The sequence below is a fragment of the Amphiprion ocellaris genome, chromosome 22 (assembly GCF_022539595.1).
Source record: "Amphiprion ocellaris isolate individual 3 ecotype Okinawa chromosome 22, ASM2253959v1, whole genome shotgun sequence".
In the NCBI taxonomy this organism is placed as follows: Eukaryota; Metazoa; Chordata; class Actinopteri; family Pomacentridae; genus Amphiprion; species Amphiprion ocellaris.
The window spans coordinates 7,968,865-7,987,523 of record NC_072787.1 but is presented as its reverse complement, the minus strand read 5'-3'; the positions used below and the strand labels follow the sequence as shown (position 1 = coordinate 7,987,523).

The 18,659-nt window shown below is 41.7% G+C and overlaps 1 protein-coding gene across 7 annotated transcripts in view; it reads left to right on the top strand.

Moving 5' to 3' along the window:
* mpp7a (MAGUK p55 scaffold protein 7a) overlaps positions 1-18,659 on the top strand; it is a 159,670-nt gene that overhangs the window by 88,666 nt on the left and 52,345 nt on the right. For all 7 annotated transcript variants that reach the window (XM_035944633.2, XM_035944634.2, XM_055007126.1 and 4 more), the window contains one exon: positions 5,388-5,519. In XM_035944633.2, coding sequence (XP_035800526.2) covers positions 5,388-5,519 — 132 coding nt within the window. The remainder of the gene's footprint in view (positions 1-5,387; positions 5,520-18,659) is intronic.

The window sequence follows — 18,659 nt, the reverse complement described above, 5'->3', positions numbered from 1 at the left end:
CAGTGTATCTTTCCTGACGTTTTCCTGAAATGAGGTCTTTTAAAATAATAATGACGTCTATCAGTTTTTAGGGAACCTGTCATAGCTGTTGTTGTCAAATGGAGTGACTGACATCTGTGTTCACATACGTCCACAGATTTGCTTCCCATCCACTACACAACCTCTACTCTTGTATGTTGGTTCAAGTCCAACGCAATGTTTTTGAGCGCCTGGGCTTTAAACCGCCCAGCTAAACACTGGCTTCTTCTGGAACATTCAGTCAACAATAGATTAGTTCTGGCATCTTGGTTTGGACAGGGAGTAACATGATTGTAACATACTGAGGTATGGAGGCATTTTCTTGACATTGTGTCTGAAACCGTAAGCAGCATGTGGGCTTAAAAATGGAGTATTAAGAGTTTGCTCTGTTTCTGTCTCCATCTGTCCTCCAGGGCACTTGATACCGTACCAGCCAGCCCCAGTGTAAATCACAGGGCTGGGGGTGTAAAACACAAGCAGATGGCTGCTGCCTTTGAATGGCGTCTCTGTGCGATAGTAACTGTATCACTCTTAATTATGGCTGAAATGATCCATTCCTAGGGTGGGGATATAAATCAGGCTCTTTAAAAGTCCCCTCTCTCTTTCTCTTCCTTTCTCTTTCCCTCTCTACCTCAACTTTCTCTTTTACGATTTGCACATGAAAAAACAACTTTCACCCATATTAACCCCCCTCAGCAAGACTAATATTGACAGTGATGAAAGTGCCAATTATGATGGCCGACTGGTTCCACCGGCGGCCAGGTTTGTGTATGCACACTTGCAGGATGTGTTTGGCGGTGCGTGCTAGGGTTCAAGGCTCAGAGAAGGTAAGCATGAAAAGTTGTGTCCCAGCTGGCCTACAGCAGCACCTCCAAGGCAGAATACTCACGGCAGGGTCCCTCCTGCCTGGGGAAAACGGTTACCATGCACCAATCCAGCGCCGCCAGCTGAAAATCGAGTGGACCGGTGACAGGGCCGGGGGCTTTAATGAGAGGCCAATGCCAGGAATGTACGGGCAGGTTTATTTAGTCAAGCTTAGTGATCTGTTTTTCTAGGATCCCTATTATGCCCAATGAACACAAACACATGAACCGAGAAAGAACTGGATGCCTGGAAAACAAAGATGGTTTTGCTTCCCTTCATCTTTCTTTCTGTCCCTGCTTTCTCCTTTCCTCTTCAGGCTTCGGCTGCAGGGTCTTTACAAGGATATAACTCTAGATTTGATTAGGCGGCTAATCCACCGACACTGAGGCATAACAAGACCCACTAACTCATATCAACCCAGGAAGAAAGCTTCCATACAGAGACCTGTGTGTGTGTGTGTGTGTGTGTGTGTGTAACATTTGTACCTGTGTAGTCGTACTCCATGTCAGCGGTCACCAGCCAGGGCATGTACCATGTGCTGTCTATTAGCATACAGCTGTTATTGCTACTTCCTAGAAAGTTTTTACAAGGAATTAGCTGTGGCTCTGTTACGGGTTGTTAGGCATGGCCATGGGGGATGATGTGGCTGTGGGGAGCAATGCCAGACTGAAGGAAGTGCCATCGATGAGAGGACACTCACAGGTCAGGATAGCAGGCCTGATGGATGGAGTTCAGAGGAAACGGCAACTGGCAGGTTAGGGGGGACATGCCGAGATGAAACAGAGACAAGTAAGATGTTTTCTATGGAAGTTGTCTTTATTTCGTTAGTTTGGTTTGGTCTAAATCAAATTGTTGCTCTTTGGTAATCAATTAAACATTAAAATATAGCAGCAAATCCTCACATTTCACAAGAAAATGCTCAACATTTGAATTACATATTTGATTTTTTTTCTTGCACAGTTGAGTTCAGATGGATTTTTTTCTGACAGTTGAAGTCAGATCAGAACTTTTAAATAGAAATAGAAATGAAATGTGAAAACATCCCAGAAAGTTTCGATTAATTTTAGGGTCTAATGCTGAACATTGTCAACAAAATGCTGTCAGTTTTTGGGCAGCAGCCCCTCATGGTCATATCACCCTGCTGAGAGGCTGATAGACACCTGGCTGACCCCCATGTTTTGTGACCAAGATCAGGTGCTGTGACTGACAGTGAAACACCATAAAGAGAGCCACAACACCACATGTATCCAACCTCAAACTAAAGAAAAAAATTCTCCAGATTTGCTGGCTTTCACAAAAGGATGTTTTTGGAAAACTCTGGATTTGATGCAGCACCAAGGTAAATATTTTTTTGTACTCTTATGTGGAAGACAAAACACATATAAATAGATGAAAGAAAACCAAAAAAGAAATTATGGCCAGAATGTCAGAAACGTTCCTATATAAATATGCAATGTGATGTTTGAGTGTAGTTTCTAAGGCGATAGCTCTGTAATATGGTCATATACGTTTGCATGTGCCTATATGTATGTATCACTGACTTTATCACATTGTTGAGGAAACTGCAACTGCAAATTCTCCATCCATGAATTGATAGAGACATAATTCATGTATGATATCAAGCACAGGTTTTGAAATCCAATTCCCATCCAGAATGCTTTTATTGTCCTCATCTGCAAACAGTTTTGGTTTCTAGTGTTCCAAGAGAATATTTCAGTACCATAATGACAGCATCGCCAGTCATACAATACAATGCAAAATGTGTGTTTATGTACGGAGTAGATGAAAGCCAGGAACACACTGTTAGCCCTGTTCTGAGAAATGAACAACCTCATGCTGGGAATATTTTGAGAGGAAAAAGGAAAGATAAAACTGAAGAAGAGCAAACAAGAAGATGAAAGAGGATTACAGGCATTTGAAAGAAATTTGGATGAGAGGATAAAGAGATACATGAGCATTTCAGGAGAAAATGTTGTATTAAATGGGTGTTCTTGTGGGAATTTGAGTAATTTATTTTTTTATTTTTGGTTAGGTTCTGAACTTCTCCAATGGTTTAAGTGTTTGGGTTACTGTTTGTATGAAATTACGTTGAGATGAAGAGTTGAAATAAGGCATTAGGTTTGTAAGCTAGACAAAATTCTTCATTTATGACATTACTTTTCAGCTTTGGCCATTGCTTCTATTGGTTCAATAATATTGTCTCAAAATATTATATATATGAGAAACACAAACCATCGGATGATCAGATTGGTTGTATACAAGTTGATAGTTGGTCCAGATTATCGAAAGCATTTCATTTAGAGATGGATATTTAGAATAGACATCTGGGATGATGATTTTGTTGTTATATTCTTGTATGAATGTTTGACCAAACCTATGCTTTGTTGATAATGTCTGTTGTTATCTGACTGATCATGTTTCTTACCCCAGTGGACTTGTTTTATCTCAGCGTAGTCTCACACAAAAATGCATGACAGCTGCATTAGTCTGCAACACAAACCTGTACAATTATAAAGGTGGCTCCATCCGAGGCACATGACGCAGGAATATCAGATCATATGAGAAAACCCATATACAGCAGCTAAAGGGATGTAGGATGTACACAGGAGCAGGAATTTCACCAAGATTGGGGCTCCAGTCCTGTGTGGTCTTGTCGCATGGCGCTGTCACTCTCTTTTTGCTTTCATTTCCTTTTGCTGTTAAATATCTCTGTTTTTGTTTGCTGTTTATTTTTGCTTACAAAAAATAAGTGGTGAGGCTTAGGCAACAAAGCTACTTGGATAGATTTAGGGAGGCATTTAAGATACACCCGTTCAAATGCTTTTCATTCTCTGTTTTCTGTTGTTTTCTGTGGCTGTTTGTTGATGCTACAAAACTTCTCAGTGAAGTTTAGGCACCAAAGGTACTTTGTGAGGTTTCAGAAAAAAGGTGGTTTGAGTTAAAGTACACCAATGTGAACACTGAGCGCAAAGTTCTGGTTGTTTTCTATGGTGCTGCAACGAGAATAGTCACTAAACATTGTATAATTTGACCTCCTTTTCCCCTGACAATTCTTTCAATGTTGCTATAACTATTTTTATTTTCACTTTTTGTCCCTGATCTCGGCAATATGCTAAGTAGAATGTAAACCTTATGCAACAATGTATGCATACGAAGAAAGTGAAATGGGGAATGACATGTGGGGGCATTGGTGGCACAACGGTTAAGTTTCTGGACTACTGATCCGAAAGTCAGTGGTTCAAACCCCGATGCGGCCACTGTCGGGCCCTTGAGCAAGGCCCTTAACCCTTCCTGCTCCAGGGACGCTGTACCGCAGCTGACCCTGCGCTCTGACCCCCCAATTGGGGGGATATGCGAAAGTCTGATTTTCCCCTCCTGGGATTAATAAGGGATAATGTTTAAAGACTCAAACATGGGAGTTTGTGGTTAATGGCTGCTACCTTAAACTTCCAAGTTGCTAAGGTGCTCCATGAGTAAGTATGTATTAATAGTATAGATGGGAATTATGATTAGAAATGCAAAAGAAAGAGTTGTAATAAACTGGAATCCTTCTTTAAGGCTGCAGTCAGCACTAAGAGAATAAATAGAACCAAGTCCTCACAAGTGTGCAGGATGCAGACAGATAGTGTGTGTTTGCTGGTCAGCTTGTCTCCGTGGACACACAGCTCCAGTTGTGTCTCCTCCTCTCATCTGCTCCCAGTTAGCAACATCTTGAATGCTGTACTGCAGCATGCTCCCATGTCATAAAACACACTGCTCCTCTTCTCACCATATCCCTCTTTCTTTCTCTCTGCTTTTGTCTGGCACATGAGGTGGAAGATGTTTTTCTCACTTTTCTCTCCCCTCCTCAACCACGGAAAAAGCAGCACGCGTCCAGCTGCATCTTGGTCCGGACACACAGTCGTTAAATAGTTTGAAAAATGAATGTCTCAATGGCATCATTCTTGTCTGTGCACCGTCTCTTTTTATGTCTGCTCGTGAACGTGTGAAATATCTGAGGCGGCTGAGAACTTCATTACTTTGAGCCTGCCGCCAAACAGTGCAGAACATCACTTCTCTCAGTGTTCACCGTGTTGCTCTGGAAAGCGTTGGTTCTGAAAACAGTGGCCAACGTTGCCCTCCCACCCTTCTATATGCAACCCTTAGTGTGCAGTAGCCCAGGGCCAGTGCTGGTTGCCTTTAATCAGGGAGATGTATGGGAGGGAGAGCACAGGCCTAATGACAATTAACGCATATAGCTACAAGTTCTGGCTCTGAATGCTTTCAAATCCATCACACAGCACTTGAGGGAGACACCCTAATTCATAACTATCCTCCCTGCAGTCTGCATTTTCTCTGTCCTGCTCAAAGAAACATAGATAAATTACATTTTTAATTGCATGCATTGCTATACTTTATTTAGCTAATGAGGCTGAGGTAAAGTTTAGGCCTTCATGGCTTGACTGATAACCCTGGCAGATTGCTTCTTTTCTCACATCAATCCTTCTGTTTTCTCCTTCTTCTAGAGCCTTCTGTCCGTCCATGACACAGTTGCCCAGAAGAGTTATGACCCGGAACTACCTCCGCTGCCTGAAGACATCGATGATGATGAGGATTCCGTGAAAATTATAAGACTGGTCAAAAACAAGGAGCCTCTCGTAAGTAACTTTGTCAATCATCTTGAGAATTGATGAATCTGATTTGTATGTAGTAGTTTTCAGCAGTAGACCTGCACTAACAATTGATCAATGAATCAATTTCATTGTCAACTATTAAATTAATCAGCAACATTTAGATGATGGATATGATGATCAGCTCTAGTCATTTTTGCAGAAGAAATCCTTGATTTCAGCATTGTGGATGACATTTTTCACTGTTGTCTGACATTTTATTGACTAAACAACTACTCAATTAATCAAGAAAATGACAGATTGCTCGATAATGAAAATAAGTCTTTTTCAGCTTCCAACAGTTTGAAACATGGTTTAGAGAAATGGCCAACAACAACATCCATCTATGTCAATAAAGGTGTAAAGATCCTTTGAGAAAATGTTTTTTGTTATTAAAATCCTGTTATGGGAGCTTCGTTTGCATTTGCCCTGAAATTCCAACTATCTCTTGTATCAAAGCAGTGACCACACCACAAGTCGAGCTAATACCATGCATGCTTTTGAGGTACTCGCCTGTGGGAATCCAATCCACAACCTTGAAGTTGTAAGCACACCGAAACCAGCCACAATTACCGTGCTCTTGGTCATGAGTATTTTCAGCCAGTCTAGGCCCAATGTCTGTGAACGGCTTCCTCTTCTATCCTGGTCAGTGTTGCTCTCTCATTGTGACATGCCTCTCATGTCCACGCTCTCTAGACATCGTTCCAGACGTCAACAACCACCCATCTGTCTGGGCCTTGGGCCCCAACTGCACTTTTACATCTTGGCTGGCATTCTCATTTTCTCTCCATCCCTCAACATCCTGGGTGTCTGCGTTGTCTAATGGCTGCCATTCCATGCATTCCCCGGACATTCAGCAAGTCAGGCTCATGGGAATGGGCTCCTGTAATTCCACCAAACCTAATTGGTGCTGGTTTTGGTTGCATCACATACCTTTTTTTTTTGGCTTTCTTTCATAATTATCCCCGTTGTGCCTTTGTTGTTATTCCTCAATTCTGTTGACTGACCTCAGTGTCTCGCAACACATAAACACTCCGCGACACAAGTCCTTGATGGCCTGTCAAAGACCTCCGTCTGTCGTCACACGACTTTGTTGTGTGCTGAGGCCCTGCCCATCTTTGATCTGTGCCGGACATGTCATGGCCCTGGCCGCCTCTATTTTCATTTTGTGGTTTTCACCCTGACCACCATCTTGGCTCCAGGCCGGCGCACTCCTCTCACCGCACCCCGGGGGAAGGAGAACACACCTAAGCCATTTTTGGGTTCCTGCCTGTTGCATGTTCTGTGGAGCTGCTGAACGTAATAATGTGGCTTGGAGGAATTCTCGCTTTCTCTCTTACACAACACACATTGTCGCAAACGCTTCCTGCTCTGACCTCTCCCGAGCCTGTTGGATCACATTCCCTGAAAACCATAATGCGATTTACACCCGTCCCGGTCAGCTTAATCATCGAGCTGGTGTTATTCCATTACGCGACTTGATGCTTTTTTGTCTAAATCATTTGGCTCCTGAGAACATCTGAAACACACATTTACAATGTGTGATACTGTGTATTGTTGCACAACAGTGAAGGTGTTAATTATGTAGAATATATTTTTTTAGTAATATAGTGGCTCAGTTTTAGTTTATAGGTTAAGGGTGCATACTGGTTATTGTGTTTCAAAATGACTGTATCTAAATAAAGAAGGTGCTGTGCCTCCAGGGTTTTTTTATGGGTCAGCAACAGGTCAGTTTTAGAAATACTCTTCCAATTTAAAAGAGGTTTCATTTAAAGTGGCTTTTTAAATATTATATTTCAACAGCATCACCACAATATTTTTGCAATGGCAGCTTGGTTTTTTTACCATTATGTTTAATTATGGTCACTTACTGACTTTGAAGGAAAACAGGCAGCACATTTGGTTTTATTGTAGGAAATCAAGTCATTGTAACCTCCCGTTTGTATTAGATAAAACACATTTCATCCATCAAGGTACCAGGTATCAATATGCGACTGCACGTTATTCAAGGGCAGTGACGAAAACAAAATGGAGCTATACGTTATTATCATAAACGTTGGAGTAATGGGAAACAAGTTTCAGTCTTTTGCTGTGGATTTGTGCCCAAAGATCCACAGGGAGCAGCTGCTGCCCATAATCTCCCATGGCTATAATTTAGGCCTGACCATGGTGTGGACAACAGTAGGATTATGCTGCTGGGCAGAGTTTTTTCTGTGAATGCATGAAAGAAAACAATTGAATGCTACCAGATTGCTTTTGTGGCAGTGAGCTGAAATGTTGTGTGTGATGTTTTGTATTTGTACGTATAATGGGACGGAAAGAAAAGGCCAACTTGAATCATCTTACAAGATTACAACAACACACTATTATCTGGTCTTATTTTGGGCCACTGCTGGGAACCTCTTTCATCATTTTGATTGCATCACCTTTGGCCCTATGGCTCTTCATCTTTTGACCAGCGAAGACTTATTATGTCCCAAAGGAGTCAGACTTGCATGCATCAAGTAGTTCCTGTGGGAATTGAGCAAAGTGCTGCATATTAGCAAACTTTCTTGAAATACATAGAAATTTTACCTTCCTCTGTATAGCTATAGGTCTTTTCTCACTAAACATATGCTCCATAATTTGTCATTTTTACGCACATTAATCTTTCACACCTAGTCAGCTGCAAACACTTTCTCATAAGATATGTTGCGAAAAGAAGCGAAGCCATTGAGCACACTTTAAAGTCCACAGTCTTCATGCATCTCTGTTATAGTTTTCTTTTGCTGCCTGCCAAAATTTTGAAAAGGGTAGCTTTTTTTCCCTTGTCATGGACATATGGAGTAATACGCGTCATCAGTAGCATTAAGAAATTTGATACGATGTCCATCACAAATGCAAAGTTTATTTGCATGAATGACCTCAACGTGCTCCCTCCCTGGATCATAAACAGCTTTTCATGTCCTTTGAAAATGGAACCACTTGCTCCATCCATGGCCTCATGCAGGTGTCATGAAACATACCAGTTCGCTGCTGCCTGGTCTCTTGTTCGTTCTACAGACCTGGCTCCAACGTCCGCTAGGGGGTGGATGTTGGAGCAGGTGGAGACCAGTGGTCACCCCAGTAAGATGGGCTTCACAGTCTAAAAACACTCATGACCCGTTTAATAGTTGTGTTAACATTAAGATCATTACCGTTATACTTCGACAAAGAGTTGTTAAATCGACACTAAAATTGTTAAATTCAATTAAAAAGTAGCAATAATTTTTACTATCAAGTGAAATGTTCCATTTTTCAACGACATCACGTAGCCCCGTCATAGAGTTGTCACCACAGCAAAAGACATGCTGTTATCACTCATGCAGTTCTTTGACACAATTACTGCTTGTTTGGATGCATCACATAATTAGCTGCTTTGTAAATTGATACAATTTCTGGTAGATCTCCAACAGCTCTTTACTCAGTGACACCACACACACTACCCTTCAAAAGTTTGGGGTCACCCAGGCAATTTCATATTTTGAAAACTCACAATTTCACAAAAGTTTTTAGTCATCGATTAGCCTTTCAACACCATTAGCTATCACAATGTAGCATTAGAACACAGGAGTGATGGTTGCTGGAAATGTTCCTCTGTACCTCTATGGAGATATTCCATTAAAAACCAGCCATTTTCAGCTAGAATATACATTTACCACATTAACAATGTCTACACTGTATTTCTGATTAATTTAATGTTATCTTTATTGAAAAAATGATTTTCTTTCCAAAATAGGGACATTTCTAAGTGACCTCAAACATTTGAACAGTAGTGTACGTACATAAATTTATCTAAATATGTACATATTTTTTCCACTTAATTGTAGATAACAAGTTTCCCCTGTTGTCTGATTAACATGCACATTATTATTCCTATTCTTATCATAAGGGCTCACTGGCAAGTGTAGCCATAAAATACAATGATTAGCAAATGTGCACATTCACTGGACTAAAGAAGAAAAAATATCTCAACTTGCATGTAAAATGTACCCTGCGTATATGACATTTTCAAAAAAAAATTGTAAACTTTTAGCTTGACAGGTATGATATTCATTTTGCGCAAATGTCGATATTTCATTGTTCAAGCCTTTATTGACTGATACAAATGATAATGCTGATATCATCATGCATTCCTAGTGCTGACATACATCAAAACTTTGCATTTAGTATGAAATTACCCTGCTGAAAAACTCAGATTACTTTGTCATTTGTAGAGGTGAAGGTACTCAGTTTTCCTGACCGCATAATTTGACGGTAAACGTTATGGTTCTGCTTTTACCCATCTACCTTTGGCCCCTTCATTGTCATCCTGTACGTCTTTAAAGTGGAGCTGACCCTAATGAACAGTTAGTTCTTACATTGAGAAAGCAGCCAGCAGGTCAGATGCTTACAGAGAAGTCACAACCATTCCACCAACCAATAAAAAAAACTCTAATTGTGCATAGTCCACATTCACTGCCGCACCAAATTGATTTGGATGTGCCCTTTAACTTGCAATTTCATATAATCAACCTGAAATTCTCCAACTTGACATCATACCACAGGGTTGTACAATATCTAATTTCTTATCCACCTCTCTTTACTTTGCTCTCTTTTGTTTTCTCTTTCTCTTCTTGTCTCTTCCTCTCATTCTGTAGTTGTGGGTAATACAGGGACTGGGCTGCAGTTAGCATGCAGGCCTCTTTCCTTGTGATTCATCCATTATGTTAATTGTGATTAGTTGGACGGATTGTGTTCAGTAGCTTTGATTAATTGCTGTCATTTGTCGGAGCCTGACTTCATGGCAGATTTCAGTGAAACTGTAAAAAGTCTATCATCCAGTACAACCTTTCTTCTTCTTCTTCTTCTTCTTCTTCTTCTTCTTCTTCTTCTTCTTCTTCTTCTTCTTCTTCTTCTTCTTCTTCTTCTTCTTCTTCTTCTTCTTCTTCTTCTTCTTCTTCTTCTTCTTCTTCTTCTTCTTCTTCTCCTTCTCCTTCTCCTTCTCCTTCTCCTTCTCCTTCTCCTCCTCCTCCTCCTCCTCCTCCTCCTCCTCCTCCTCCTCCTTCTCCTCCTCCCTCTCCTCCTTCTTTCTTTCTTTCTTTCTTTCTTTCTTTCTTTCTTTCTTTCTTTCTTTCTTTCTTTCTTTCTTTCTTTCTTTCTTTCTCTTTCTTCTCTTCACCGTTTTCTATAGACTCCCTGCTCTCCTGCTGATCTCCCAAATGGGCTGATTTATTAGCTCAAGTGTCGGGACAATGAAATAATTTAGTTTGGAGAGGGGCATAAACATGTGCGTGCATTCATATACATCAGCTTAACCATGTGTTCTTATAGAAAGAATGTGTTATTTTGGATAAGGTTTCAGAACAGTTTAGGTGGGGGTCTAAGCTGGAGCGCTGAGGGGGTTGCGTCAGGGCTGAGTATGCGGTGGTGTAGCTGATGTACTCGGGAAGCTTGCCTCTGGTGATAAAGGGCTTTGGTGCAGACTGAGTAATAGGAAAACTGTAGACAAAAGTTGGAGGAAACAGAATGCACTGGTGTTACACAATTCATATCCCCTAGTCAAATAAATAAATAGCAGATCCAGAAGCTTGGATCAAGAAAGACCTAAAACATGGGCTACAACAATGTCCAGCCTAAGTAGTTGAAAAGTGTTAAAGCTTTGGTTGATGTAAATGTAGTGTGACTTGCTGAATGTGAATCTCTTGTATATGCCTGCCATTGACTGTGAATTTCACCCATATTTCTCCTCCCGTTTCACAATCTAAGCATCGTCGTCGTTTTCAAAATCCTTGTCACTACTGGAAACAACATCACCAATCTCTGGGCAGCAGCCTACCACCCTGAAACTTTCTAGTTTTCCCAAAGGTTTGGATCATGCAGTATGGCAGCCCTGCTGGTGTTTTTTTTAGTGAATATCTATTGTAGAGTGAACACCATTTGTGTGTTCCATTCTTAGCCCTGCTAAAGATAATAGATTTTTTTTAACCCTTTGATGCATAACCTGGGTCAAAAGTGACCCAAATCCAATGGAAAATGGGTATCTCCTGATGTGGTCTACGCATCAAAGAGTTAAAGAAATGCAAGCATGTTAGAGCATTATCCACTATTACAGAGTGATGATGAGGTGTAGCCAGATCATTCTACGCAACACTTTCAACTGCAGAGAATGATCTTGCTATGTGACAATACTGTTGATGAATTCCTAAATCCCCCTTTTCTCAGGATTTTGTCTGTGCAACAGAAACAAGTGTCCCTTGTTTTGTGTTAATGTAGCGATGAACCATAATCTCACTGTGTGAATGACTGACTAAACAGCTGGTTAAGTGACATTTCTTTGCTGTGTGAGTCACTGAATCCCAGCAAGGCATCCTGGAAAATCCAAATCCTTATGCAGACAAAATGTGTTAAGTGGCAGAAGACGACTTTGAACGGCCACAGAAGGGTACACCGCAGCAGCTCGGGGTGACCATCACTATGATGTGAGAACATTAGAGGCTGACAATCCTGCTGTGGCCGACTCTGTTCCTCTCATTTGGATACACTGGAAGCCCTGTGACACAGATGTGAATAGCAGACTTGAAGATGCTCGCTGCATATGCCCTGCTGTGCACTCGTTTTGTACATCACTCGTCCACTCTGTCAGTGCCACTCAGTCGATGCCGGCTCTCATTGCTGTTGGGGTAATGTTTATTCACTTCTCCCACCCAGTTCATCTTAGTTATCCTCCAACTAGCACACCATCTTTCTCTACCTCTTGTTCATACACTTTATTTCATTTGTTTCATCTGGTTTTGCTATCAGGCTTGCTTATTCTGTTCATTTTTGTGTATTTAAGTTTTTTGCAGCACAATTTATGTGAGATGATGTAAAGGTATTTGGGCTTTTAAGATGCTTATTATGATACATATGACTTCTCCCTTGTCCCTTTGCCATCTGTATATGGACACTTTTAAGTCAGAAGTGCAGATTTTGTGCACCTTTCTACTTTCCTGTTTTGTCGGTATTAGTACAAAATTGACACTCTATCCATCCTCAATCCTTCCATCCCAAGTTGTTCGGCATCATTAGCAGCCATAAAGTCCCCACTGCCAGGAATGTGACAGGATCAGTGTCAGGCTCTATCACTCTCCTTCCTCTCTTCTTCCTTTTTTTCTCTCTGGTCTGTGTCGTTGCACATGCGGGATTGGTTTTCCCATTACGACTGGGTGCAACTAAATGGAAACAGTAGAATGCAGGGTCCGTGCCATCCAGTTGGCAATGCCAGTCTACATAACGTCCTGCCTGGTACCAATCAATACAGCTATACCACTACTGGGCCTGGCCACCCAGCCAACCCAGCCACTGGATACCAGTGGATCAGCTGGACTTCTCATTATAGACCCACAAATAGCACTGGTTGGACTTCAGTGCAATTGTAGTTGCTGCACATACGACATGTCCAACATTATTATTGTAAAAGCTCCAATTGCATGATTGATGTCTGTGGATTTTCTTTATTTAATAAGGGAGTTGATAATTGCGATGAGACAGGAAAGTCTTGTGATCAATTCAGTTTGTGACGTAGTTAGTTTTCCATGAATGGCAGTCGCTGGAATGAGCCATTGGCAATTTGACATGCCATGCTTTTCTCATCTGCAGCAGACGGGCCTCCTCTTCTCTCTGACACAATTAGGACAGTCAGATCGTGGCTGCTCTGGTTTGTCTGGAAGGCTTCACAAACACACTGATTCACATAGTTGCACTCAGTGTCTGGCTCAACTGAGCCTGAATGCCATTCACATTATTATGTATTTAATCTGTGCTAGTGTGAATGTATACAAACTTAATGAATTAAGTCTGAGTGTAGCTGGAAACCTTGGAGAGAAGTTCTTAATTGAGACAGTTATTAAAAGAAGAGACCACATAGATGTATATGTTTAAAGAAAAGTGACTTTTCTATTGTTTGCTTACATCAGAATGTTGAAAGCAAAGTAATGACACTGACTGGGAATTAATGGAGCAGCTAATGAGATTAAAGCAGACAGCACACATGTTAGTGTTTTACAGAAAGACCCATGTGCTTTAAAAGCAATACATCTTTTATTTGATGGATTGAGCCGCCGTGTCTTGGGGGCGCTGCAAAGATGGAAAGCACTGGTGTTGACTGCTTGTCTGTGTGTGTGTCTGTGTGTGTGCTGCTACTATTTTTCCAGCTTCAGTCTTTAGATTTTTGTACAACTTCATGTGTGTTTATGTGAAGGTTTCATTTGTGTGTATTTGCACATGCCTGAATGTGCCTTTCTTCACAAGGATGAGTATGTGTGTGTGTGTGTGTGCATGTTACAATTATTTTTGTTGTTTTTTTAAATCAATTTTTGTTAGTGTAAACATTGAGCTTTAACATTGTGCATGTGTTTGTGTTTACTTTTGTGCATGTCACATGCAGGTACGAATGTTTGCATGCCAGTGATACAGTAATGCAGGTACATTGTATTGTGCTCTGAAGTGTGTCCCTAAAGGTAATTATATAAATAATGTAATATATTTAAAAGCAACTTCACCTTGCAATCTGAAAAATGCAGTTTTTCTATTTCTTAAGCACATGCTGAAATGTAGCTACACAGAGAGATAGTACGTCTGGTAAATGAAGACAAGTGACGACTGAAGCTAAGAGGTTCAACTAGGGCTGGAAGATATATCAAGATAAAATGTTTAGTTTCTGTTGCTATCAATAATTTTTGATAATTTTGGATTTACAGGTGATTTCTTTTAGTTTTAACAAGTTAACACAGAATGATGTAAATTAGATGTTGATCTAATTAACATTTATTGCAACATTTATTGTTCTTCACATGAAACTCTAAAGGATTGTAATAAATACCTGCCTGCATACAGTTTCACTGTACAGAAATGAGTTAAAAATGTACATATCCATTGTCTGCTATAGACCCACAGCTGTGTTCATAACGTCAGGTAATAGGTAGGACTGCTTTTTCATAGCACCAGTCCAGACTTGCTTAAAGGTATACCTGCACCACCAGCAAATAACCGTTTTAGTTCTGGTTTGGGAGAACCATTTCATCTGCTGTTTGATCCTACTTGCATGATCTAATAGTCAAACATTCTTAAACATGTCACATTGAGATCATATTTTATGTCATTTATCGTTTCTACCTTATCACATTTTATCATGCTGCAGGTAGATGTCACTGAGGAGTTTAATGTGGTTGAGTGAGAACTTTGTGTTTGTGTTATAGGAGATGGCAAATTGGGTGAAATTCACTTTCGCAATATTTGCAATTCTGTCTAAATTTCCTCCGTCACTATAATATAAAGCTGTATTTTGTGGGAAACCTATTTAGAAACTTTATGGGTAATATAGTCTAATAGTAAGATGTATTTTTGGCTCATCCCATTATATAAAAAAAGGTTATTACAAAATTGTGTAAAGCAGTAATGGAAAATCCTCAGTATTTGTTTTCTGTGTTCTTGTACAACACTCGGTCCAGCGGCTGTTAAACCACCCTCGCAGCCTGTTGAGTTGTGAATGTGAAAACACGCACAGCTTCCAAAGCCACATCTGAGGCATTCCCAGATCCTAATCTCACGGCCCTCTTAAATGAAACGTCTTCCTCCCAATATGTATAATCATAAACGTGGACACACATCCAGCCGCTCTTGCTCTTTTCCGCTCTGCGTTCCGAGAGCCAGCGAGCTTGGAGGCTGAATGTGGGCATTGTTGCCCACCGGGCCGGGCGCTCCTCAGCGGCCCTGTTTCCCAGCCCACTTTGGAAATGAGAAGTGACATGTGAAAGTGCTGTTTTCTTTACTCGGGATAACGACAGGGAAAACACTAAACAATGCCAGAGCAGAGATGGACCTCTCTCTGTGACACAACTGTCTCTTTGTATGTGCTCATACAGCTCTCGCACACACGTACAGTACATAATGACTAAATATCTGGCACTGTCCAGCTTATAGCGAGGAGACGACAATTCCACTCAGACTACATGAATCACCACACTGTGCACATGATGATTCACGCAAACAGTATGGAAACAAACACTCCACTGGGTGAGATAGCCACACATTTATACACAGATTCACACACCCAAATTCACTGCCACCTGTCTGAAGCACTGAGGTGGGCTGCTAAGTGTGTTTTTTTAGTAACTAGGTAATGACTTGCTCTAACATTAAGGTTTAAAGAGGCAGAGGAGGAAAAGGAAAGGGGGTGTAGAAAGACAAATGAAGGTAAGCTATCCTGTCAGAGCCCTTTGCGCTACATTACCTGGCAGCTTCTCTTGGAATCCCTCCTGCTCACTATAATTATCATAATAAGGACCTGCAATTTTCCTTTTTCTCTGTATACTTGTTAATTACAACTGGTAGGTCAAGACTGGGGTTAAGGAAATAAAAATAGGAAACCAGAGCCTGCTTTAGTGAAGAGAGGGAGACTAGGAATGAGGGAGGAAGGTTAGGGTGGGGGGAGTAGCTTTTATTAGTTGCAATCACAAGTGATTTAATAGAACAGGTGGAGAGGTATGCAACGGGTCACTCAGTGGGGAACAGCCTGCAGCAGCAGCAGCTCTGTTGCATCACCTAGAAAAATCATTTGACATAAAACCTCACGTACCTTTCACTGCTCTCTGCCTTCTTTCTTTTTTTCTTACTCTTTGCAACTGTAATGTAGATTTTCATCTGGGCTCCTGCTAATTCTTTACAATGCTGTATTAATCTTTATAGGGGGCCATAATACGAAATGGATTTTCTGATCTAGACCGAATACATTAATATTACACAATTTTACTCTTTCTGAGCAGCGCTGGAGTCGGCGGCCTTCGAGGAAGTATGTAAGAACTCATAAATATGCCGGGCTCAGTGTGTGGAACGGTCATACGTGTTATGTGCGGGGGGCTCTATGCCATCTCAGTGAGGTAAGATGAAATGACACACTCCAACACCAGATATGATTGGAGGTAATTGTATTTTAATGTCCAGGAGGCCCATTCCCACTTTAAATTTGGTTTTTCCATGGTCGACATCTGGTGTGAAGAACGCCAGCATGTGTTTCCACTACACTTGTATTTATACCTCTAAACATAGCAGTCAACACAGCAGTCGGCAGGAGTTTATTGTCGCCGTTACACTTTTGCTGTTAAGTGACATCATGTCAAAACACGCCGGCCTCTTTGGCCCTGCCGCTCGAGTTTGTTTTCCCTTGTCCCTCTCAATTTAGAGGGAGAAATAATGTTTGTCAAATGCCATGGCGTTCAGTTCGGTTCACGGGGCGATGTTTTGAGTGGTCGTTACGGGCCGAGGCTAGTGTGTTTGAAATGGAGCCGTGTGCTTGTTTTCCCTGGCGGGTTAGGACCAGTGGAGTGGCCTTAGTTGTGGCTGTGGCTAAGGTAAAGAGATTCTAGCATCCACTGTGGGCCTTACTAGACAGGCCACACATAGCTTGCCCCAGACACCGAGATGTGTGATGAGCCAGGCCAAGACAACTAGCCAACCCTCTCGTCATCCATACTACCAGAGTACAAGCCAGCCAGCTTCCATCATGTCATCCAGCCATGCATCCAGTCCATCAGCCAGGGGGCACTCTAATTGCCCCATAAATACTTAGTTTGCCAGACGCTCATTGTGGCCACTCTGAGCCAACAGAACGTGATGAGAAATCCAACATTCAGCTTGTCTTACTCCTCTTATCTGCTGAAGTTTCATGGCACTACTGTGCGCTGACAGCTCGCTGGACAATCTTGCCTCCATTCCATTCCCTCTAATAAACACACACTCTCATACATGAAGGGATCCAAATTTCAGTCCCTATTCTCCCTTTTTTTCTGCAGTGTATGAGGTGTGAGCCATTTGTCATCACATACTTAATATGGCTGCCATGTCAGCATGTGTGCTCAAGTGCATGAGCTGGGAGAGGTGATGGCTTGATATGGACAAGCGTCGCTCCACTTCTCCTCATCATACAGCAGAGACTAAGCTGTTGCATTTTGGCCAGCCCAACAATAACAATCAGGCATTCATGTGTTAGAAATGGAGATGCAGAGCTGCGAGCCGCGGCTGCATATGGAGCTGATCACGTTAGGAGTGGAGACTTTCGGATCACCTTACTGATGACTAATTGACCACAGTTAGAATGCTTTCCTGGGGTCAAGATGGCCTCCTCTCATCTCTATTTGTAATTTTGTATTTCTGTGCTGTCTGTTCCTCAACGTTTAATTTCTGGAAAGACCCATTTTCTAAGCCTATTTTATACTCATCCAGGAGGCAGGCTGCCACCATGGTTGACAAGAGGATAAGGGAATCTGTCCCTAACAACATAAAAGTCATTTAACCATCTTGTATCCATGCCATGCTATCTTTTTCCATGTAAATAGTGGAGTTGAGACACTTGATGGTTAAGTGGCGCCTTGTCTCTAATTGCTAACATAGCGTAGGCCATTCATCAGGCTTAGCGACTGTCCAACATCAATCATCCAGTCTTTTGAGGTTTCTCTTGGGCCTGCTTGGCCTGACTTCAGGTAGAGCCCACGGCTTCGCTCTCATAGAAACACACATACAGACATGCTTGCATGCACAAAAAAATACACCTCCAAACGCTGTCACTCATGCATGTATATGCTTTGACAGACGTAGATATTCCCCTTCTGACTTCCTGCACTGTTTCCATGCACGAGGAAAAGTCTGAAATGGCTTCCATGTGCCAGTAGGCGTTGAAGGCTTGGTGTAAACCTAACCATCAGTCCGTGCTAATACTTAGCTGCTACACCAGGAAGCCCATCCTGGAGCTTGAGGGTCTCTGACTACCTTGCTTCACACAAACATAACGGAGCTTATTTAGGTTCTAGCCTAGAATGTTTATGTATTTGTTTAACAGAGCAAGCACTCCTCATTAGTGGACATGCATGGCTGAATGCTGATGATAGCACCCATAGGGTATCACGGCACAGGGGAAGGTGATGCTGAGTTCAGGAGGTTTGATTTGCCCCCCTTGCTCCTGCTGCCTCTCAGTGCTTCCAAGGCATTCGTCAGGCCTCCAGGAGAGGCTGATATACCCCTGGAGAACTGAGAGAATGAAAGCAGTCTGTAGATTGAAATGAGGTGGAGGTGGAAGGGTGGTGTGTATCAAGGCCT